Source organism: Echeneis naucrates, chromosome 24 (assembly GCF_900963305.1).
Source record: "Echeneis naucrates chromosome 24, fEcheNa1.1, whole genome shotgun sequence".
NCBI lineage: Eukaryota > Metazoa > Chordata > Actinopteri > Carangiformes > Echeneidae > Echeneis > Echeneis naucrates.
In genome coordinates this window covers 16,436,727-16,460,401 of record NC_042534.1, presented here as the reverse complement: position 1 = coordinate 16,460,401, position 23,675 = coordinate 16,436,727, and the positions used below count along the sequence as shown (strand labels likewise).

Sequence of the window (23,675 nt, the reverse complement as noted above, 5' to 3'; positions counted from 1 at the left end):
AACTCACAGCGGCTGGCATGACAGCGTTACTGTACAGCATGCAATTCACTTCCATCAGCGCTGCTACTCAGGCTACTTATTGTCTGTCTGCAACACAGAGGTTAATGTCAGGTTACTCAGCAGATCTGATGTTAAAGCGTCTGGTGCTCCCCTCCAATGGAGATGGAGTGTTTTCTCTTGTGCAAGGAAGTGCTCCATTGTCATGCCATGCCACGTTCCTCATTAGCATGCATGACATGCAGGAATGCACTGAAGCGCATTTGCATAAATTAGTCTTCTCTTCTATGAAGGCAAAAGGCCGATATATGAGAGGAGTGCTGCGTGAGGGAAGAGGGAGAGTTATTGAGGGAGACAGGGAGGGGCGGGGAGGGGAGGGGAGGGTGGTGTAGTATTGCTCAGCCTGTTTATAAAAGGATATTTGGCAGACCTCCTAAAAATGTCATGCGAATTGTCTGTGACTGGCCACTGCCTATAATTTCCAGCCCTGTAATGGTATTGTGTCCACTCCAGATGCGGAGCAGGACTGTGGGCCTAAAATGGCTCCTATCTGTCATATTGATGAATTTGTGTCTTAGTTTTAACTCATACACTAAGTGCTGCTAACAGCCAACATGTTTCAAGCATCATTGTAGTGGGCTAATGACCAGGGAACGGTCTGTGTCCTTTTCCTCTTCCTCTTTCATTTTCATCTGTGCTCCCCCACCACCCCCAATATTTAACAACACCCCCCTCTCCCTCCTGTGTTGCTCCCTTTACAATTTCCTTCATTAGGCTGCTGTGCTGGTTGTAACAGTGGAGTAATCACATATGGTGCAGGGCACACATAAAGATGCGCTCCCGCAGGCAGCAGCTGCTGATACTAGCTGAAAATAGATCCCTGGTATGCTCAGCACTTTTTCCTCTAGCAGCGTTGCTGTTTATCAGCAGCTCTGGATGCAGCCGGTCGGCCTCCCAGTCTCATTTCAGCTTCCGCCGCCTCACCACTGCAGTTGGTTTGGTTCAATTTAACGCACATAATTGTGTGTGTATGTGTGTGGAGAAGAGGCCATTGGCAGATATTTGACTGTACTCTTTCTCATATTATTGCCAATTCCCTTTGTGTGCAGTTTGGATGGGAATAGATTGCATCTTAATGAACTGTCACTCCTCAGCAAGCAAATCATACAGTTTGAATTGAATTTTTTCTACAGCATTATAAAAAAGAATTATGCAAACATAATGTAAGTGGTTTTGGTCACTCTTGGTCCAGCTAAATCTTGTTAAACATCCCACATTTCACACTTCGCTTGTGTTTTATCTGCTGTTATTAATAAAAAGATATCTATTTGTCATTTTAAGATCCAAAAATCATCTCAGTGTAGTTTCAAATTTCTTCTGTCAGGCTTCTCTCTGGAGTTTAAGTAAGAACAGGTTGGTCAGAATCACTCAGAAGAGAGGATTTGACTCTCACTTCTGATTGGCTTTTTTCAGAATGAAGCAGATTTCAGGTTAACCAAGTCCTGCAAGGTTAGAAGGCAGGTCCAGGTGAGCTAACATTGGGGGTGTGGCTGAGGGCAGTTGCTTTATATGACATCACTTAACATTTTAGAATTATTATTTATAAGAAGATTTGGACACTTTGCTCTATGTACTCCACGCGACCCGGAAACAGATAAGCGGATGAAGATGGATGGACTCTATGTACAATGGGACCCTTAATGGAGACCTCATAATCAGTTGTAGTTAATAAGAGGATTTCAGTCAGATCAAGAAGAACTTTGAAAAGAAGATGTTTTAGTTTTCAGCTTTCACATTGGGTTGTTTGCGCAGATTTACAGTTGGACAGTTTGTGTACTCTGATAATCCATCGTAAACAGCCAATTTATCTGGTGTGTCTGTTTCTTTGACTGATCTCAGCGCTCACCAGGAGCTCTTTTTTTTTTTTTTTTTTTTTGCCTGTTTCCAACAGTTTCTGCTTCATTTCTTTTTTCTTTCCTCCCTGTTACCATGCACTAAAGTCACAAAGCCCCAGGATAAAGTATAAATTTCAAATTGGAACATTGCATCCCAACCTGAGTTTCCACCACCCACAGCCGAGTTGTGTCTTCTCCCGCCTACTCACATCTTTCCATTGACTATAATGTTTTCTTCACACTGATTTCCTCCACCAGTGAAGCGCTCAAAAACAGAGTATGCAAGAAGAGAAAAGAGTAAAAACTAGAGAGCTAAAGGGTAAGCTTTTAAGCTTCTGATAAATGTGAATTATGTGCATTTGTAAAGTATCCTCTTTAGCTGTGAACCCCCTAAACCTAGCCCCGATTTGTTATCTTTCAATGAGGAAAAGTAAAACTGTGTTAGAAATTGAGAGTGTGTCTTTGAAAGTTGTGGACATGTCTTCCAAATGTCAGCAGTATATCCACAGAAAATGAGGAAAACAATCCAAGTCTCCTAATATATGCCATTACTTGTGCACTTTTTCTCTTCTACTCTAAACTCAGGATAATGTTCTACCAATTTAACTTTTTTAAACTGTACTCAGTATTTTTAACTAAACTCTGTTGTTTCTTTCTTCTGGTAAAATCATCACAAGAATTTCACACCAACACATAAATGCCCATAAATGTAATGACAATTGAAAGCCGAAAGTAATGAGCGGGACTCCACTGTGAGGATTTAAGGTTGGCGGTTAGCTTGCGCTGTATAAATTAGCTAAAAATTGGATACCAAGCTATGACCTGAAACAACGGACAAAGTAGCAATAGAAGAATTCAGGAAACGAGACCTCCAAGCATTACCATCAGATCACTGAAAAATTCAACCAGGTAGATGCGAACCTGCATCCATCTTCATCCTTGTCATAGACTGTAAAGAAAAGCCTGTAAAGGCTGTAAAGTGCAGCCAAAAAAGAGCCTCAAACCTTCATTCTATCTTATGACCACCAATTGTAAAGTCAGATCATTTTGAACTCTAGGGGGAAGCAGCTGTACTTTATTAGCTCAGTAAATGTTTTCCTACTGAGTTTATGGTCTGAGTCTCTAGTTTCAAGACTTCGATACAACATGATGCAAATTTTTTAACCGATGGACCCGTTTAAGAGGAAAGTAGACCATTAGAGTGAATTAGAGTGGGTTAGGGTTGTCAGTGTGACTGACAGACTGTACCACCCAAAACCAGCAGAGCAGTTCACAGACCAACTGATCTTTCTTCTCATTTCTAATCTCTATCATCTAAAACCAAAAACTCAACTGCCTGACCATTAAAACATCACAGCTGAAATAACTTTAGTGCAGATTGACGTTCTTCCTTCAAACAAATTATCTGTTGCAGTATCTTGGATGTGGCTTTCATATACATGCCACATCAGCATAATGCAGATAGATAGATAGATAGATAGATAGATCTAACTTGATTGATCCCCAAGGGGAAATTCACCACTGTGAATTTCACGCTGTCACTATGTTCATTAGACAACTGGGCTTTGAAATCAAACAGATACTCGTTGCTCAAGTCAGGCTCTTTTTAAACACTGGCGTCCTGTTTCTGATGAATGACTAGAGAACATCACTGCTTCCTTTACAGATTTTGGCCATTCTTTTTACATCCGAACACCAACCTCACACTCCCAGCCCACCCACCGACATACGTGTAAATGTTGCATTGTGCTCCAATAATGCAAAAATAAAAAATACAGAATTTACTAATGTCAACATCAAACTAGCAACATGATTTACAGGATGAAAGCGGCAATCACAGCATGTAGTCCTGTATTATATAGCAGCTTTCCATGGAGACTCAGTGAATTCCTGAGTGCAGCCAGCGCAGAAATGTGTGTGTGCTGCAGCAGTGGTGTTATGGATATGCTGCGCTCATCAGTAGAGTGGATAGTCCAGTCAAAGCCTCTATCCTCCCCCCAATACATCACACACACACACACACACACACACGCACACACACACACACACACACACACACACACACTCCCACCTACCCACTTAGTGTAGCACAGGCAGGTGCACACAAACACACACACACACAATCCCCCCTCACAGATATGGAGTCAGCAGCTTCCTCTTAACAATGACTGATATGCACACTGTCTGTTAACCAGAGCTCACTATGCTTCAGACCAGAGGCATGCTGGGAGGATAGAGGCTTAGGTACCAGACTGGGCTGCACCGTGCAGATAAAAAAAAAAAAAAAATCACAGAAATATCCCAAATTAAGTATTCATAGTTGCCCCATCACACATCATTGACTGTACGCAAACAGATGTGCATCACATCTGTTAAGTCTGTTGCCGGTACACTGTTTTACACCTTGAATACATGGCAGTCTGTAATCACAGCAACAAAGGAATGCAGCAGATGTGTAAATGAGATAAAAACAAGAATTACATTTTTAACCCAAGATTACACACACCAGCAACAAACACACATCAAATTATGCAGCACAAGTTGCCTTTTATAGCACAATTGATCCTGAGTGGTCACCAGTGCATCGGGAAATGCAGGTGATGGGATCACGATGGGATCGCTTATGAGTTGAACTGGGGGAATATTTCAAACTGTCAGGATCGGCTCAAGGAAAACTGGAAAGATTTGACCGGTGTTATTGTACAGAAGGAAACGCTCAATTCACAATGTGTAAGTGACAATATTACATATACAGATGGAGTTGATGAGTTCCACAGGTTCCAGATGGGTAACAAATGACGAGGATGACTGATTTAAGGAGCGGTATTTCTCAATAAAATCAAGTAGTGCATATGAAGCACAGGGACATGTCCTGTGTATGTAAGCCTTTAAAAAGAAGATAATGCTTCACAAGGGGTTTGTCCTGATAAATACAACTACGGGTTTGTGAAATTAAGTGTCAGACAACAAATCAGTCATCAACAAATCATCATTAAGAGAATATCTTTTGGAATAATGTTGTTTATGTCTATGCAGATACCAGGAGAATCTTTCGTTCAATAAAAACTCCCAAACCAAAAACTTTTACAACTGGCAACAGCAAAACAGCTTTTAAATTAATCCTACATGTGTCTGTGATGTAAAAAAGGCCTCAAACTGATTTTTATAGCTGAATTTTCAGTGAGGAAGAAATATTGTACACCCAATTCTCCAGTTGAACCACCAAGTTCAAAGCAACTGAACCAAAGTGCGAATAATGTCTCAAGTTGGGGGCTTTAGATAAAACTGGAAACACTGAGGTTTATTTCCTTTAGATTTTTCCTGAGTATTTAGGGGATTTCGGAAATCTGAAGAGAGTTTTTATAAACTGATTCCAGTTTCTAGTTTTTGTGTGACCCTTTTCAGGTCAGAATTAGCATTAAAAAATGAAGCGCTGGGCCTTTTTGTAAAGTTCAAGAATTTCTCGAGTTGACCTTGAGTCTTTTATTCATGCTACCAAATGAAGAATGTTACATTAAGAGAACCGTTCTGGCTAAATGCTTACAATCAATGTCACAGTTCTATTCCAGCTGTCATGTCACTCCCTTTTTCATTCCCATACTTTTTCTATTTGCCTCTCTGTTGCTGACTGTCAAATAAAACCAATTCTCACCAGAATTTTCTTCTCAGTGTGGCTGATGGGTAAAAAAACACAATGTAGACCTCAATGTTTGGTAATCAAGCTAGAGCGAGCAACTCACTCCAGTCCTCCCTAGTGCTCCCTCTGCCTTTGGCCGTCTCTGATTGGTTCATGGGACAAGGTTTGTTCAATCAGTCTGGGTCACAGGAAGCAGCCTGTAGCCACAACCTTTCCACGTTAAGGTCAATTTTTTGTACTAAACATCAGGAAAACTGACATGATGTATCTTCAAAAGATAAAAAGTGTGTGGAACTGATATAGTCAGTAAAAGGGAGTGGACAGTATATGTTCTGTCGATGACCTTTCCACAGTATGTGTGCAGTATGTGTATATGTTATCATCTGACCACCATTTATATCCAGACACAAGTTGGTTGTTTTAAAATTGAATGATGTATCTGTTTTTCATCCACATAATCCCTGTCGGTATCAGAACTCATGTTCCACATATCCCCTACTGTGTTATTAAGTGTTATTGATGCATTAGCTCTGATTTCATGAGCCTTTTTTGAATATGCACAAGGAAGAAGTTGATGAAGTTTTGGCTCTGTGGGGTAAAAAAAAAAAAACAACAACTACAACAACAACAGACAAGCAGCCTAATGCAAGTATTTATTTATCTTCAAGAATATTCACAAGGCCTGGTGATTTCATGCGTTCTTAGACTCACTCAAATGACCTCAAGCTATTTTTACTGACATGTTTGTGCTTCCTCATGCATACTACTTAGTTGTTTTTCCAAGCGGAAAAAATCCACTGAGCAAATTCTGTGGGTTTTTTAAGCTTAATTACTTAGGAGCGAAAATCCTATTTTACTAGTACGATGTCTGGCAGAGACCACAGGACCTCTGGAAGCTGCTGCAGTGCTCGCATAGTGGAGACTGTGCCACGTAGGGTAATTCATCTTCTCGTGCCCCCCAACAAAAGGCAGCAAAACAATCAGTAAAGTGTCGGCTCATTAAAACCACATCGGCATGCTCATCCTTTACATCTGTGAGCCTCTGTTAGGTCTTGTAAAAAAGACTTTACATCACTCAGTCGCTGAAAAGGTGCTCTATAAGAACAAACAATAGCATCCGAGGTTCAAAGTGAATCAATTGTAATTGCTTTTGTGTGCGCACCTTTTTTTCTCTGCCTTTTGATCACATTTCCCTGAGTGGTGAATTGTAATGTGTTTGTCGCCATAGTGTGAACATGAGTAAAGCTGCAGGGATTGGGTGCTAGGGCCTGAGCAAAGAGATGAACAGAACCTGGTGTGAACCTCACGCTGATCTCCAAACAGCCTGTATTACAGCCAGCTTCTGCAGTGCCTTTCTTTCTGTGTGTGCACAGCAGCAGAGGGCAGCCCAGCCTGGACTTCTGCAGGCTCAGGAGTTTACCTAATTATCTGGCATTAAGTCTAAATGGAAGGCTTCCCTCTATCATCCTGCACCACATGGCCACAACAGGGATAAGCCGTAGTCTTACAAACCATTAGGCTTTACAGGCACTTGACCTGAGGACGGAGGGCACTCACACAGAAAGTGAGGCTGTTGGGAGTAGGCCTTAATCACAGCAGTACGGCAGTAAAGAGCACTGCTGGACATATTCAAAGAGCTTTAGACTTTCATTTTACTGTGAGGTGAGGTTTACTATGAAGCCATAATGAATCTGTGTGGTCAGAGTCAGAATGTTATTTCCTGCTATCTGTGATCAAACAATTCCTGATAAAGGGTGACCTGACGGTCGATGGTATGGAGAGCATACCATATAATTGTACCATTTGATGCATTTATTGTTCTCCGATTTTCTCCAGCGTTTCCTATTTGTCACTATTGATTTAAATCAGTTTTGTCTTTGTTACCTAGGTTGCTTTCAAAAAGGATTTCACTTAGACATTACTTTCTCATGTAAGGAATCAAAAAAGGCTTCAGCCTCAGTGTTGTGGCTAAAACCTAGCTGTATACTTAGAACTGTCGCTGGTTTTTCAGCAACACATTTAAGGCGGCATTTTCAATGTAGATCCCCACTGCCAGGACTGAAACACGATACTGAATGCACATAAAGCAGCACTTGTTCCTCCACTAAGTAGGGGTTTTTCAAATACAAAGCAGTAGCAGGAGTGGGTGAAGTGACCACAGAGCAGACAGTGGTGAACTGCTGGAATGTCCCACAGGTTGTTATTATGGACATGAGGACAGACACACAACCTGCCAACATTCCCACAGCACCAGTTCTTATTTACCGCTGTATCGAATGTTCAGTGCTGACCCAATAAAAAAATTAACTGGTACTTTACGATGTGTGTTTATAGTTGCTGGAGCTGCCAGGTTATCCCACCACACTCCAAATGTTCTGAACAATGGCTGTGCTGATGATAATGCTGGCAATTTCCCTGTTTTTTTGCAGGTCACTGCCAGGGGATTTGCCCCATTGTTGCAGTTTGCCTACACTGCTAAGCTGTTACTCAGCAGAGAAAACATCCAGGAGGTCATCCGCTGTGCTGAATTCCTGCGCATGCACAACCTTGAGGACTCATGCTTTCGCTTCCTGGAAGCTCAGCTGCGCAGTGAGGACGATGGCCTGCTGCCCTACCACAAGGTGGCCGCCGAGGCAAACAACTCGGAGGATGAGAGCATGCAGTCAGAGGCGGAAAGGCCCACCTCCCCCAGGGCGCGGCGGTGTGCTGACACCATCACTTCCTTTCGACGGCCTGACAATGATAGGCTAGCAATGGCTATACCCAGTAACTTAATGGATGGCCGGCTGGACTTTGATCGGCACGGGGTGTCAGACCTGCCACGATGCCCAAAGTACAGGAAATACCAGTGGGCTTGCAACAAGCACAATATTGACACCTCCTCACACACCAGTACCTCAGGTTTTCCAAGCACATTAAAGGAGAGCAGCGTTAGCGGGGCAGTGTCAGATCAGGGCAGGCTGCCTTTGGCACAGATCAAAGTTGAACCACAGGCAGAGGAAGAGGCCATCTCATTGTGCCTGTCAGGGGATGAGCAGGATGTCAGGGATAAGGACAGTGTGACAGCCATGGAAATGGATAACCCAATATCTGTGGAAAGAACCAAGAGAACCAAGTCTCCTTCCTGCCTCCGAGCTCTCTTCAAGAAAGGAATTGACCTCCCCAGTCTGCCCAACACATCACAGCAGCTATTTGCCAACAGACTTGTTTGCCCCCAGGACAAAGGAAACTCTCAGGGAGATCATAAAAAAGACTTCAGGCCTTTCACTGGGGAGCTTGATATGTCTGTTACATCCCCAAAGGACATGGACGTTTTCCCTGCAGGGTTGTCCCTCAAGTCTGCTTCCTGTGATGGGGTCTGCAAACAGGAAGTTGAGCTGGACCGTCGTAGTGTCATATTTTCCTCAGGGGCCTGCAACCGTCTGGGAACCCCAGCGCATTCCTACCCTGGTGGGAACTCTTTGGAGATGGAGCTCTCTGAGCATATGCCAAAGGGCCTGTGGGCTGGAGCCAGCCAGTCCCTCCCCACCTCCCAGACCTACTCTCCCAGCACCACCTCCACTGAACCTCCACTTCTATGCCGCCCAAGGCCCAACACCAGCTGCCCAGTGCCAATCAAAGTGTGCCCACGCTCGCCGCCTTGTGAGACACGCACCAGGACTTCCAGCTCCTGCTCCTCATACTCCTATGCGGAAGACGGCAGCGGAGGATCTCCCTGTAGCCTGCCCCAATTTGAATTCTCCTCCTCGCCGTGCTCCAACGTGGCACGCTGCCTAAATGTGGACCAGCAGGAGCCAAGTGTGGGAGGGGATGCTCTTTTTAACCAAGTGCGGCCGAAGATCAAATGTGAGCAGTCCTACGGCACCAACTCCAGCGACGAGTCAGGGTCCTTCTCAGAGGGAGACAGCGAGTCCTGCCACGTACAGGAGCAAGGGCCAGAGGTGAGTGTAAAACACTGTCTTTCACATGTAGCACGATGAGCCATCACACTCAATTCCACCATGGTTAATTATACCGCAGTGGCCTGCATTAGCAGTCATTAAATCATCATGTAATTGAAGTAGGAGTGTTCGGTGCAAGATTTACAGCCCCACCAAAGGGCACAGATGTGCTTTGATATTATTAATCTGCTTTCTGCACTGCTGGAGATCTGTGTAATGAGTCTGAATATGTGAGCCTTGAATGCACCAGGACAGTCTAAACACAGGAGGCTGTGGTGCTGTTTGTAAGAGCGTGATTGGTTTATCATCTCATCTCAGCCCAGCTGAGAGTGGCATGGTGGTAAAAAAGACAGCGGGGTCAAGATTCTCCCGGGGTAGATCTGCCCTCTGAATCGAAACCCTCCAGCTCTGTCTGTCTCTCCGTCTGTGGCAACTACTCTAAGTATCTCGTTTTATGTGGGCAGAAACACTGACATCTATAATCCGCCTTCAAAAGTATGCATATGCTAATTCTTTGTGCAGCCTTTAGTCGACTTGTGACATTTCTAGTCTGCAGCCATAGTGAAGGTGTGTGATTATAAGGATTACAACCAAAACATTACAGCAGTGGTGCGCCGTAGAGTGTGAGTGGACCGGAGGTTGAGTCTCATGACAGGGCTGTAGTGCGGTCTGACAGAGCTGACGATGACGGATGAATAGCCAATCCCCTAATCATCCTTACCTAATCCACCTGGGCAGACGTCCTCCAAAGCTGCAGACTAGACGGCTGTTGTTGTTTACCAGGTAAAGATCAGCAAGAGACTTCAGCACAAACATAGAGAGCAATGCAGATGTAAAAACATGAAATGACCAGATTTCCCGATTACATGACAGAAAGTGAAACACATTCCGATCCGTTCACAAAGATTAAGCTTTATTTCCTTGTGGTCCTCACTTTAATTTTTTAGGCACCTTGTCTGCATGTGCTGTTGCAAGTGACGAAAACCTGACCCATGTGACGTCATACCCTGGCTGCTGCAGAGCTTGCAATGATAAACACACTTATCAGGAATCTCTGTGTTAATGCAAGGCCAGATGGACGCGGTATTACACTGAGTGATGTTTGCTTGTGTAGGCAGAATTATTTTTGATGAGCTTGGTGGAGGGGGCTGCTCTAAGTGCACAGAAAAGAAAGAGAGAGAGAGAAAAAAAAAATACTGGTGTGTTGCCATGGTGATCAGATTTACAGAGCAAGTTGCAAGGGAGCAACATGACAGGATTGTGCTTTTCTGTGTAAAGAAGAGAAAGATGCTCAGCAGTTATGGGTAATTATTACCATCGTAACATGACCCATCACCGTTAGATTTATGTGCTTTTGAAGGGTCTGCTGAATATCCTGCTGTAAATTATAGGGCACTGATTTACAACTCTGAGCTGTCAACCCAGCTCAAAAATGACCGACAGAGATTTCCGTTTCCTTTGTCATGTCTCTGTGTGGGTAAAGCCTGTCAGCCAATAAGCACGAGGTTATCTTCGACTAATTATCACAGTCTGTTGATAACCTTCCAATGAATTAGTGTTTCCCAGATCCATCTTCCCTGAACTTTATTGCAGCAGAGTTATAGCAGGGGTCACAAAGCGGTACTTTCTAAATGAAGCTCAGTGTTAGGTTACTCCTCTCGGTCTTTATGTGGTAGAAATGCTACCTCATGCTTCCTGGGCCACTCTTTTTCCTACCACTGTTCTCTGTAATTCGGGTTCACAAACAAACATACAGAGAAGGCTCTCCTCACTGTGTTTGCTAAGGAAATGGCAGAGGGGGAAAGCAGCTTTGGTAAAAATAGCAGCAGCCCAGGACCAAGGACTGGACACAATGAATACCGATGAGGAAGGAAGTTATTCAAGTGCAAGTCCATCTGACCAAAGCATAGTCATTTAAGGTGCTGTGGCCAGAGTTAGCTGAGGTCTCTGGGCAGCTCCTGCTCTTTGGTTATGGGCTGTTGCACTCATGTGAACCACATCTGTGGAGTGGAATATCAGTACAATGTCCCAACAGCCAGCAAAGTCACTTTAAAAAGACAAGCAACTTCTGAAAGGTCAATACATTATCTACTGCAAATCAAATGCATGGCTCTGTGAGGGGATTTTGATGTTTAGTGTCACAGTGGTTTAAATTTGTGTCAGAGGAAATTGGTCTTGCTGGTTATGACAGCAGTAATGTATGCTGCTACGGTCAAAGTCTGGCTTATGTCCTATGCAACAACAGTGATTAAATTAACTCCTGTTATGCACTTCAAAGAAAATGTACAGTGTAAAGGGAGATAATGAAATCTTGGAGCTATTCCTGTAATATGCCCACTGTACAATATTACCAGAAAATATGGCTAAGGGATTAAGTGCAAAATAAGAAATCATTGAGAAAAAAAAAAAAAAGAAAGATAAACTGTGCCAGTTTTAGTTGAGTATACGGAGGTTGGATATACATTGATTTTAGAAAACATTCCATTTAATATGTTATTGTGCAGCCTCCTCCTAATGCCTTTACCTCGCAAATCTTCACTCAATACCCATTACTGCCAAATTTTTACATATTTAGTTAATTTATTCTAAATGGTATGAATATTTCTATATGCACTGTAGATTATGGCTGTTAGAATACTTACATTAACTGGCAACAAACTGGCATCTGTAAACTGCTAAATTGAGTGAGATTGACTAAACTGAATTAATGAGAAATCAAACTAACTTAGTAAAAAGCTAATGTTACCATGACTGAGTTTGTTGCTTTTGTTTCCTTGTGCTACATTTACAAAAATGTAATTAAAATAGTCTTAATTTGTTTTGGTGCAAGAGCTTTTGGTTGTAATCCCACACATTGAGAAATAATGTAGCAGCTAATGTAAACTAATCTTAGCACAATGTTAAGATATGGATTTGAGATTATACTGAGCCAATTCACCAACTCTCCAGGGGAGACCGGCGATGGCTGTAACACTTTTTGCTTCGGCTGCTCCTGCAACTTACTGAATTTTTGAGCTACAGCTCTCAATTAGATAGAAAATACCCACATTTGTTTACTACAAATGGCACCTATTCAAAACAATACACGAGTATCACAGAACTCATGTGTTAATGTCTGTGTGAATAAATTTTCATAACAGTATGAATACTTACGGTAATAAATTCTACATTGCACCTATGTGAAAATCACACTTTGAGTTTGACTTTGAGTAGTATTTTGTCAGTGTTACAGGGCAGATCCCTTCCCCACTGATCAAACTGATTTGTCCTTCTTTGTGGCCCAGTAAATGTTTTTTTTTGTTTTGTTTTGTTTTGTTTTATAATTCTCCTGTAGTCTTTCTGTTCCTCTACCTAGGCATGGTATAAAATGATTAAAATCAAGAAAGTCCTCTTAGGTGTATGTTAAGGGATGGTTGTAACACACTGTTGTTTAGCAGCAGAGTGCTTTTGCAAAAAATGTCACATTTTGCTTGATCTGTTGTAAGTAGATCAAATAATAAAGTAGACTTTATTTTCAATTGTGTAAGTATGAAATAAAATGTAGTTTTGGTCAACAAAATGTAAAATCTTCATGCACCTGTTTCCAACCATGTGAAATTGAAGGCGAGGTGGGCAAATATGACTCCTTTCTCTTTCTTGATTGGTGGAATATTGTGTTACAACTCTTCCTGTGTTCCAACCACACCCGGTCTTCCCTATTTTTCTTTGCTTAGCTTTTTGTTCAGTTTAAAGCACTTTTTGCTGGCTGTAGTGTTATAGCAGATGGATTTCTTTAATGTGTTTAATGGATTTTAGCCTTTTAGCTGTGGCCTCCCTGTGGAAACACCCGACAGGTCTCTAATCAGTGAGTAGATCAGACCTTGCAATCACGCTGCCCACGGCTTATATTATGAACAGTGACTTTTGGACCCCTCTGTACGCTGCCACAATCCCACCTTGACATTGCTGAAGGAGAATTTGAGTGACGCATCCACTTGTATCTGATTGATCTATAGAGATGCATTCACAGCACCACTTGTTCCCCAGTCTGTCTCCTCCGTTCTTTGTGTCTCTCAGAGCTCCGGCTCCTGCTTACAGTGTAGGCGTTGAGCTCATTCCAGCGTATCGTCTGGCCACAGAGGTACAAATATTGATCTCTGAGTGAGTGGGAGAATTAGGAAGTAGTGCTGATGCATCAGCAGGCTTTTTTTTCTCTCTCTCTCTCTTCTTTTGTCATGCAAAGCAAGTAATACAATGACCTTGTGACAGGAAGTGCACAGAATTTAATGAAAGGTCTTTTACCCTTGCGCAATGCTTCACCCTGTTCTAGATATGATGTGGCTGCGGTCATTGATATTCATAATATTTGTGTACTTGTTTTGTTGCATTTGATGGTGATTAATGTAAATGCATACACAGTCAACATGAAACCATACAAAGTGGTGCTATTTTTGTGCGATAATACCCCTAAATCCCACGGCACTATGGGTAACGTAGTGTGCGATGAAGCAATATTTGTCAGGGTGAGTGTTCTTCGTGAATAATTATGTAACTAAAGAAAAACATGTGATGGTAAGTGCAGCTGAATGAGTACATTAGCTTTTAACGAAAATCTGAAGCTGCCAGGGGATCTTGTTTTCACACTGTGAAAGCAAGACGTGTAAGGATGCTTGTTCGAAATAAACATCAGGAACATGCTTGACTTGTCATTTCGCTCATAATTTTATATTTAACAAAGGTGATGTGTATAAAATGAGCGCTGGCGCGAACACAGCAGCCTTATTTTGCAACCTGTAACAAAGTTCACAATGGGAGACATGTTCGAATCGAGCAGAGGGAGGGCTGTTTACGAAAGCATTTCACGAGGAAATCTATATTTATCTACCGTGATGCATATTCAAGAAATCATAGTAACAAGGTAATGAGATATAAAGCCACTTAATTTCCTCACCAATCTCTCCTGGAGTGTATATTGCATCAATTTTGAGTGCTGAATAAATATAAAGATGAGATTTTGTGCTTTCATTCATTGAGCTTGCACAGAGGAGGATAAAGCGTCTGTGTGATCAGGCTGGACTTTATTCCTCCGCATGGCTTTACATCCTGTGGTCTTCCTGGAAGCACTGAGGCATTTAACATCCAACTACCTTACAGTGGTAATCTGCAAGATTCTTTGTTGTGTTGATTTTGGCCAGGTCGTTGGAGCTTGGCGCCCAGTGATGTGATGTTTTTGCACTCACATTCCAAGATGAAGCTTGGCAAAAAATAGTGTGTCCAGTACTGCAAGTTTTTTTTTTTTTTTTGTTTTGTTTTTTTTTTTTGGGGGGGGGGGGGGGGGGTCCTGTTGATTTTAACACTTTTTTCACAGTTGCTCTTTTTTGAAATATACTTATTCCAAACAAACTGCAGTTGCTGCAGCCAGTAAAGTGAAAAGGGCCTGATTTCTTTCCACGGAAATATGCACATAATATCAAAATAATATAAACACGGATAAAGATTTTCATGAGGCTAGTACAGTACAAGCCAGATTCCATGATTACATCTGCCATTTATATAAATTGTTAGTTACAGTTAAGCTATAGTTATAGTTCAATAGTTATTTTAACATGTTGCAGATGATCACTTGAACCACCGTGATAAAGCAGAACTGAAACCTCTCATCATCACCTTCATTGAGATATAACTCAGGACTTCAGTGTATTATGCTGCTTTATAATTTGCAAGCATGTGAGGTGTAAAACAGGGTTAATTACAGAGACCATGGAATACAAATGTGCAGAGTTCTGAATCATATATTAGAAGATAAGATCTCACTGTGGTTTGGATTAGACAAGGACAAGTAATACTCAAACCTGGAGCAGAGGTGTCACGCAGCAATCACTTAAGGAAATTGGTAAAAGCAAAATGCCAGAGAAAATATGATAGCGCTGAGAGCCCAGAGGCCTTTGGCTCAACAGCTATGCACAGAGAAGCTGTTTTTGTTGGAATGAATCTGAGTGTTACGGCTTTAGAGCAGGTGAGCACAGATCGACTTGTTTCAGTCCAGCTCAACCCCAGATCTCCACCTGATGCAGACTAGCAGCTGTTCAGCCCACAACACAACACTGCTTCAGTAGGTTTTAAAGTAAGACTAGACAGTTGACAGTTGGGGGCAAGGACGCTGGCCTGAGGTCCAGATTCATTGTCCCTAACACAACATCTGAAGGAAGTGTCCGGAGAAGGCCGACATGATACCTGCTTCCTGCTTCCTACCAGCTGTGAAATAACTGGAACAAGAGAATTCAAAACCATTTCAATATTTTTCGCACCTCAAATTGAAGTTCATAATAGGCTCAGTGATTAAGTTTGGTTGATTCATCAATGAGCTGAGAGAAGTCCAAGGTCCTTTTGTTTTCCATTGGCCAGAGTACGTAAAGCCTTTTTTTTCCACTCATGCAAAGTCCTTGTCTTCCCAAAATCAGTTTTCAAAAAGAATAGCACTTGGGTTTCCTCAATTTCCAATGAATTAATGCATGATTTCCTCTCTTTCTGAGAGCGTGGTGAGAAAATTGAAGAGTCTCATATATGTGTTCAGTAACAGAGCATGACATGCATTCAAGTACATATTTAAAGGCGTAATACCATATTTCTGCATAACAAGCAAGTCCAAACACATCCCTCCCTGTGGTAGGTTTACTCAGTAGAGAAGTGACAGAATGTTTGATTGCTCCTTGGCAAAGATTGGTTCTTCTTTTTTATAACTTGGGTCAAGTGTCTGTAATTTTCTCCTTTGTGTTTGTTTTGTGTATGTGCATTTTTGTTGTTAGTTTACCTAATAATTATACAATTTTTAGATTCACGGTTTATATCAAGACTCATGTTGTAATTAAATGGAACATACAGTGGTTTCAGAAAATATTCAGACCTCTTTACTTTTTTGTAAACTCTCTGTTACATTCTCAGGTCTTGTGGTCTCTCCGTTAAAGTGACCGTTGGGTTCTTGGTCATTTCCCTGATCAAAGCCTCACTTGCTGAATGGCCAACTATAGGAAGAGTCCAAGTTTCTGTTTTTAGGTCACTGGCAAACATTCAAAGCATTTAGAAATAGTTTCACACCTTTGCTCCGACCTATCCTCAACTAGAATTTTATCGCAGGACCTCATGTTTTCTTTTTGTTTTGTTTTGTTTTTTTTGTTTTTTTTCAGGTGTTCAGTGTCATCATGAATGACTGCATGTACATTCATTGGAAAAAGTGGTAGATTTATCCATTAAAAGTTATACGACACAATAAAGTATTTAAAAAGCAAAAAGGTCTAAAACGATGCATACTTGCTTTATTTTGAATGAAAAAAACCTTTCAGCAGGTGAAAATGATCATCCATCCAATATCCATCATATTTTAGCAGTGCACTGTCTCAGGGCTGAGGCCCAGCACAGCACAGGTCCAGATAATAGATGAGCCCTACTTCTGGCTTTGTACCCTGTTTGAAGAAGAATAACCCAGACAAAGGGAGTGACTGAGGATCGGAAGGATGAATGAATAAAACCAAGACGGAAATGTAAATCGAGAACAGTCGGGTGTGAATGTATGAGCGTGCTAGTGCACTCTGTCATCCCAGCCTGAACTGGTTCTCATGGTGGGTGGCTAAATTTAGCCATCCCCTGTGTACCAGTGACTGGTCGATGCAGAGGAGAAAGAAACCAGCACAAGGTTGCATCGTCTCTTTCTCTCGTGTTTGGCCATAAGATTGGTGCAATAGCTGTGCAGGGGTGTGCAGCATGGTACACAAGCTATCTAATCACAAAGAAAGTCATCTTCTGCTTTGCTTTAGATAGAGCTGGCAGCTCATACTGATGTTTTATAGCTCTCCCGACGCCTCTCTTTGAGGCTAGAGTTGTCATGCCCTGGCAGAGTAACAAGAGCCCAGCATGGCCTTGAAAGCTCAGGCCATCATTTATTCATGTGTCTGCATGCAGATGTTGAGCTGAGATGAGAAATAGGGCTCCTGGTGGCTCAGAGGGCTGCACTTATAATGAGGAAACTCGAGCTATTTTCTGTTTCAGAGAGAGATTGATGTCTAGATTTTCCTTTGAGTGAGGAGTAATTTTATTTCTGTCATAAGTGGGCACCGCGGCTTATCCCCACGAGTGCGGTGCTTACGCCAGGTGACAGCTCAGCCGCCACTGTGTACCAGTTCAGAGAAACAAAGCTGAGCTGCCTCTGCTGCAACCTCTGCCTGCAGTCATCTGAGCGTTTAAGGGTCTCTAGGGAGCATCTGGCCCCGCTCGAGCAGCCAGGTATGGAGTGGAGTCACATCGCTTGCTCCTTTCTCTCCCGTCTTCCTCCTTTGTTTGGCTTTGTTCTTCCTGCGCTCCACAGAGGCAGCCACGAGGAGAGAAAGGGAAAGGCAGAAGAGAAAGAGAGCGCTGCAGCTCCTCTCATCTCTGCCAAGCTCTCCGGCTGTCTTCCTCTGGCTCTTTGTTATGCCTCCACTGCTTCCCCTCTCTGCCTAGAGCTAAAGCTCTGTGGTGCACACAGATACCACTGGGGTGGATCTGCCTATGATGTGCTTATCATAAGGTTTGCCATCACCTCGGGGAGGGAGGCTGACTTGTTGTTCTCCAAACTGGGAAAAAGAGAATAAACACATACAACCTTGATATGTTGTCATATCACTGGGGGATTATCTGGTTTTCTGGTTTGGGTTTGTGGTGCCAAATTACTGCTTATTTTATTCCACTAATTCTTTTGTTCCGCAGCTGGTGCGAGCTGCTGCATGGTATTCATGACCCCAGAAATCACCTGACACTTATTTGGATCAAGTTGAAAAGTCACTAGGCCCCAAACACTGGCATCCTCCTCGGTCAGATGGAGAGGCTCTCTTCCAGGACAGATGGAGGGGGACTCTTTTCTTGGATCACCTTTTTCCCCCATGCTTGAGAATGTGCTACATGTTAAATATGAGGTGAAGAGAGCTGAGGATTGAAGTCCTGCTCTGCGAGGCCCGTGCTCTTTTGGTGCTCTTTTGCCATCTAGCGGTTGAATCTGGTAACTGCTGTTAAGCGAGAAGTTCTGAATTAATTACCCTCCCGAAATCAAAGTGTGAGCTGCTCTCCAGGCTGCCACCAAAGTATGAGATTTTAGTATGAGAAATAAAAAAAAATAATAATAATAATAATAATAAAAATAAAAAAAGCTATTGAAGATTTAAAACATTAACATCTGACATAGTAAACTAATACAAAATCAGCACCAACTGTGGAAAATTCCAGACCTTCTGCATCAGAAAGTCGACCGGCTGGGCTTCTTTTCACAGACACGATGATGAAATTAGGGTCCAATTCAGAGCCCATTCAAAGTTATAGCTGGAATTGTAGAAACACTGAGGTTGTGATTACCCCTTAAAAGAACCTGGGAATATTTTCTTTGTTTCAAAGCCCCCAATCCACACTACAAATTAAAAGACTCATGGGAGAAATACTCAGAGTCTGTCAGTAAAAGAAATATCTGAAACATTTGGAAAACCCACCTAATGCAATTTCTGTATATATAGGACTGAAATTGTGGATTTATACATCCAAAGTAAAAATAAGGGTTCAAATCTTTGCATCGAGGCCCTGCACAGGAATTGTACACCCACACATTTCTCTTTTTTTACAGTTGATTAGATCTTTTCTCAAGTCTGTGTGGGCGAGCACAAACAGTTTGACATTTCCTTCACTGGTGGCTTTGTTGCACATGTTAGGGAGCAACAACCTACATGTTTATGATTTTTGTTTCGACAAACCCCATATAAATCCACCCAACTTCAACCAAGTGACAGTTCATCATTCAAAGTAAACGAAAACAACTCTGCAGGTACTTTTGATGATGATGATGATGCACTTATTTCAATGCACATGTATTTTTTTTATTAAGTCAATTGATTCACTTCAGTTGGAATTGGTTGGAATAATGTGGAGTAACCCTTTCATAAATGTATCAATAAACAATGTTGAGCACTGTCAAAAGTAGGTGAGATCAGGGAATATATCCATGCTGGTTGTTGGGCCCATCAGTCTCCCTTTTCCTTTCCATGCACCCAGAAGAAGTGGCAAGAGAGCAATGTTCAATGCTTTGCCCAAAGTAGCAGCAGCTCTTCTCTTTCCAATGGATGCTTTGTATAAATGCCTGAATCACAGGGGCAGCCATCTAGATTTTCCCTAACTGCGATGGTAATTGAACCTTACTGTCGCATGCACAAACACAGACACCCTCACGAGCTTAATTTACATAAGAAATTGTTGTTGTTTTTTTAATCACTACAGATTTTTACATAATTTAAGTGCCCAATTTTTATTCTTCAATAAAGGTCTGGCATAAATTGGATTGTGTGAATTTTATTTCAGCAAATGGCCTGGCATTGTTCCATTTATCCCCAGCAAGTATTACAATTCGTCCCAGTAGTGGGGTAGGAAGGAACAATAGAAGTCTTTCTGTTTGATATGAACTCACGTAATCTGCGATTGTTTTGTAAACGTACAAACTGGTTTTATTTGTGGAAGACAAACATTGCTACTGTGTGTCAAAGTTTGGGAGATAAGCACAAATAACCACTGAGTTGCTGATGCTCAAACAAAAAGCTACCTACCATCCCTGGTCTTTGTTTTATACAGTGAGGACAAAGAGAGTTTTGCTTGGACTAGTCTTATGCATATTGTGTGATCTTTTTCTTCCATTTCCAGGTGAAGCTCCCTTTCCCTGTTGATCAAATCACTAATCTTCCAAGGAACGACTTCCAAATGTTGGTGAAAATGCACAAACTGACCTCGGAGCAGCTGGAGTTCATCCACGACGTGAGGCGGCGGAGCAAGAACCGCATTGCGGCCCAGCGCTGCCGCAAGAGGAAGCTCGACTGCATCCTGAACTTGGAGTGTGAAATCAGAAAACTGGTGAGTTGACTGCTTCCAGCGCCAAGAGTCTGATCAGGATTAACAATTACCTTACACACCACCTGAAATGATGATGTGATGAACTACACCTCAGATGGCCTGTAGTTGTTTAGTGCAGCTTCCTTCTGTCAGCACTTTATCAGCACCAGAGTGGCCCCTGGTGTGTCTGCTTAAATTGTTGTGTCAGCCTTCAGAAATGTTACAGCCGTCTGTTAAAAGTCCCAAGCTAGTAATAACATCAGTCGTGCAGCACTTTCCATATAGAATGCAGCTCAGGGAACTCCAGCTGTATGCGATGTGATGTTGGCAGAGGAGAATAATTTACAGCCTGGTATCCGGTAATCTCATAATATGGCAGATTTGGACATTACAGAGATTACAGGGGCTATGTTGATGTCAGTCCCATCAATAGGCAGCAACCTCTGACTCATTAATAAACCCATGGCCACATTTTCACAGCACTGTCCAACCAATGATGAAGTATTATTCCACTCTGTAGACCACTATATTTATCTGGCTCATGCACAGTGTTACCTTCCCAGCCACTTCATCAACACCTGGCCCAGATTTAAATCCAATATTTCTACCTAGTACAATGGTGACCTAATGCAAGTAATTAAAATATAATTCCCAGCAGGACCTCTTTATTTAACCATGTAGAGCCAAGCACTGACTCTCATGCGATGTGACACACTGTACTGAGGACAGTGTCCTAATCTGGGTGTGTTTGCGTGTTTGTGTGTGCACATGCAGGTGTGTGAGAAGGAGAAGCTGCTGACGGAGAGGAACCAGCTGAAGGCGTGTATGGGCGAGCTGTGGGAGAACTTCTCCTGCCTGTCCCAGGAAGTGTGCAGGGATGTCCAGCTGAGCCCCGAGCAGGTCCAGTCTTTACACCACTACTGTCCCGTGCTGCGGCCCTCCAACTCCACTGCCAGCAACAACGCTACCCACGAGCCCAAGCGTCCCCACAGACCTGCCGCTGCCGTCAATGACACCACCACCAGCATCGACCTCACAGCCCACTCGGGCCCGGCCACGCCAGAACCCAGCTTCCACGGGTCCCCTGGACCCTCAGAGAGTGAGCCCGATGTGGCTGTCAGGAACGGGGCGGATAAAGATATTGACAGCCAAGATGCCAGCTTGTACACAAAGTCAGGGCTGTCCACGGAAAAGTCCAACCAGACGGTAACAGTTGATTTTTGTCAGGAAATGACTGACAAATGTACAACTGATGAGCAGCCAAGGAAGGACTGTACTAAGTAGTGGTGGTTCTCTAAATTGATGGTTTTGATGTTTGTTTGTTTGTTTGTTTGTTTTTTTTTTTATTATTATTTAATTTTATTCTTCTGACAAACCCTTTCTTGGGGTTGTTGAGATGTCGGCCTCTCCCAGTGTTCACTGAAAAAAACAAGCTTTGTATGTATTTATGTCTTTTTGTGCTGTCTTTTTTTTTTTTTTTTTTTTTTTGGTTTGTTTTTTTCTTTTTGAACGGTTGACACTAAAGTTGTCTTAACAGCAGCAATACTGTTCTCCAGGTATTTTCCTCTTAACCATGACAGAGTGGGAACTTCTCACCAAACTTTTACAGTGGTGCTACATTCGGCCGGGCAGCAACCTACACACTGGAGACTCTGTTCTTCGTGTGTCGCTCATCATAACTCATAGATCAACCTCATCGGACCTAAACAGCAGCTCTCATTGTCTCTCTGTGTACCAACAGTATCTCTGCTTCATCTGCCTTTCTCGTTCTCTTTCATTCTCTTTCTCTCTCTTCCCACTCTGTCTGTATCAATCTTCTCTACCTCTCTCTGTCGCTCTCTTTCCCTGTCTCTCTCTCCCTGCGGTTCTTTTCTCACTATATCTTAGTGGCCCTTTTCGTCACAGCAATTCAAACTCAGGAATAAAAAAAAAAAAAATCCTCTGAATGTTCAAACTAATTCATGAAAAATGAGAATACAGTAGTTTCTGTACACGAGGAAGTTACGATGCAGTTAGACTGTAAAATGTTCATATGCAAAAATGTCTTCAAGCGTCTCACATTTGTATTTCTGTACAGGAGAACTTTGTACAGGCTGCAACCGAAAACATTCCTCCTTTGCCTTCCTCAGCACTGAAGTAAAAAGAAAAAAAAGGTTTTTGCAGGTGGTTAAATGACTATTTTTATTTCCCACTCATCAGCAATACCATTGTATTTGGATGTTGTAACAGTGACTGGCTTTCAAGTGCTTGTTTGGCAGACATGTATATAGTATGGAGCATGATGACTGTAACAGTGGTTTTTGGTTTTTGTTTTTTGTTTTTGTTTTTTTTTTCTTTTTGTACAGGTAGAAGCTTAGAAGTTTCTTTTTTCACCAGGGGTTATAACAAGCACCTTTCTGCTAAGGGAAAAATCTCTGCTTGCTGTTTCCTGTCCTGCCTAATGAATATTCCCCATCATGGTGAATGTTCTTATACTCAGGAAATCAGCTCGACACACATGTACACACTCAACACACAAAGACACACACACACATGTAAAATATTTTGCCCCATGCATGTAAAAATTTAGACATTCAAGATGTATTTGTGATGCGCAGCTCAGGCCAGGCTTTTCTCTCCACCTTTGATTCCTCTTTAAATGTGAAAAAAAAAAAATCTGCTTTGTTTTTTTTTAGAGTAAATCTTGTTTCTCATCAGTATTTAAAGATGCTACTTGTGGACACGCTTGCAGACATGCTTTGGGTTTCTTCAGTGTTGCCGTTTAATGCCATTTGACAATGAAAAGTGCAGCCAACAACTATGTGACAGATACTTAGTTTTATCTTTTTTATGTTTTTTTTTTGTTTTTTTTTTTTTTTTTTCTCAAATTGATCCTGAATAAGACAAACACCCTTTGGAGGGGGAAAAAAAAGTTTTTAAAACTCAACTAATTTGACTTATTATTCAGGCACTTTGTTTCCGGCCACAGAGCCATTTAGCACTTCAATGAGGGTCTCGATCTTTGTTTCAGACCCCTTAAAAGTCTGAGACTGGAGCACTTAAATTGGCACTTCAAGGGGAAACATCTTGTTGATATTTTTATGAATATACAGTGAAAAAAAAATCTCTATGAAGAAGACGTATCTGAAACCTAAATACAAAAGGAATCTTATGTTTTAGTATAAGAGTGTTCACATCTTATATTTGTATTTCTTTAGGACTTGAATAAGCTAATTCAAAATTCATTTGACGTGAAAGCAGTGTATGTGTCGTCAGAATGATTGAGCAACAATCATATTAGATAGTAACATGTTTGCCCTAATTGTTCATTTCTTTGAACACCTACTTTGTGATGTG

The 23,675-nt window shown here is 42.0% G+C and overlaps 1 protein-coding gene across 1 annotated transcript in view; it reads left to right on the top strand.

The window, feature by feature from the left end:
• bach2b (BACH transcriptional regulator 2b) overlaps positions 1 to 21,676 on the top strand; it is an 87,129-nt gene extending 65,453 nt beyond the window's left edge. The window contains exons 3-5 of the mRNA XM_029496642.1: positions 7,959 to 9,470; positions 20,154 to 20,360; positions 21,114 to 21,676. Of these exons, the coding sequence (XP_029352502.1) occupies positions 7,959 to 9,470; positions 20,154 to 20,360; positions 21,114 to 21,623 (2,229 nt within the window). The 3' untranslated portion in view covers positions 21,624 to 21,676. The remainder of the gene's footprint in view (positions 1 to 7,958; positions 9,471 to 20,153; positions 20,361 to 21,113) is intronic.
• The last annotated feature ends 1,999 nt before the right edge of the window (positions 21,677 to 23,675 follow it).